Source organism: Hipposideros armiger, unplaced genomic scaffold (assembly GCF_001890085.2).
Source record: "Hipposideros armiger isolate ML-2016 unplaced genomic scaffold, ASM189008v1 scaffold_478, whole genome shotgun sequence".
Classification (NCBI taxonomy): Eukaryota; Metazoa; Chordata; class Mammalia; order Chiroptera; family Hipposideridae; genus Hipposideros; species Hipposideros armiger.
The window spans coordinates 192,250-193,667 of NW_017731828.1; the positions used below are offsets into that span (position 1 = coordinate 192,250).

General features: G+C 49.7%; 1 protein-coding gene across 3 annotated transcripts in view; it reads right to left on the reverse strand.

Annotated features, from left to right (window-relative positions):
- The window catches only part of DENND2A (DENN domain containing 2A), a 112,391-nt gene that overhangs the window by 9,155 nt on the left and 101,818 nt on the right, over positions 1-1,418 (reverse strand). For all 3 annotated transcript variants that reach the window (XM_019666777.1, XM_019666778.1, XM_019666776.1), the window contains one exon: positions 161-338. In XM_019666777.1, coding sequence (XP_019522322.1) covers positions 161-338 — 178 coding nt within the window. The remainder of the gene's footprint in view (positions 1-160; positions 339-1,418) is intronic.

The window sequence follows — 1,418 nt, forward strand, 5'->3', positions numbered from 1 at the left end:
GGGGGGGGGGCGCAGGGAGGGTCTCTCACAGACAAAACTGTGGAGTGTCCATCTCCCCCTGCAACACACACACACACTGCTGGTCGCACAGCCTCAGCCAGCACTTCCTCTCTGCCCTCTGCCCCCAAGGGAAGGGAACAGGGACATCCCAGGAGCTCACCTCTTCCAGTGGCAGCTCCCTGAGCAGCGGCAGTGAGCTGCTCAGTAGCCCGATGAGGAAGGGGGTCGGCGAGCACACGATGTCAATCATGGCCGGTGGCAGCACGGGGATGTAGGTGTGCTGCCAGGCGAAGGGGTAGATGGCTGCCACCATGGCGTGGCAGCACTTGGACAGCGTGCTGTGGCCGGGAGAGAAGGACAGAAAGGGCCGAGTCAGGGAGGGTGTGAGGAATGGGGCTGCTTGGGCTCACGGGGTGGGCAGGCTACATGGAGGCGGAGGAGAGAAATGTCTGCACTCCGTCCCAAAGGCCTGTTGGTCAGAAAAGATGTCATGCTCACATCAGGTGTGTCACGTAATCCAAGGTTGCCGGTTTGACTACCACATGGGATGGTGGACTGCGCCCCCCTGCAACTAAGACTGAACATGGCACCTTGAGCTGAGCAGCTGTGAGCTGCTGAAGGATGGCGGCAGCTGAGCTGCACCCTCCACAATTAAGACTGAAGGACAACAGCTTGACTTGGAGCTGATGGGTCCTGGAAAAAACACACTGTTCCCCAATAAAGTTAAAAAAATTTTTTAAAAAAATATAATTTCACTTAGCTTCCAAGCAAGTTCATCTGTATCTAGCATTCTCCTTAAACATCCTTAAAATATACATTAGTCCTCCTTCCCATCCCACCTGCATTTGGGGGCCCCCTGAACCCAATAAGGGTAATGTTGAATCTTGTTGATTTAGCATCGTGAACCTCCTCACCTTCCTGTTCCCTATCTTTGCAAATAATCATTCTCCTGATATTCACTGGAGTCAGGAAGTACTGCTTAGTAAGCACAGCGTGCACAAGTTTCACTGCTATTTTAGTCCTTTTCTTTCAAACAATCATCCCCAAAATGAGAAAGATGCTATCCCAAGATTTCGTTCTTATCACTATAATACCTTCTTTATTAGCGGAGCGAGAGTGAGACAGAAAAGTTTAGTTGGGACTTTTATATACCAAGGAGAGCAGTATCACTAATTCAGCCCCCAGCTTGGGCGAAGTCAATTCTGTCTTTCAAAGGATCTTCTTCTCTCCGAGCAAAGAAACTTTTTCCCTAAGGCATCACTTTCTCCCAGTTATTCAAGAACGTTAATACTTTTTTTTTTTTTTTAAAGATTTTTATTGGGGAATTGCGGGGAGGGGAACAGCGCTGGGGAATTGGGGGAAGGGGAACAGACAAGTTGCTGTCGTTTTGTTCTTCAATCTAGTTGTGGAGGTCGTTG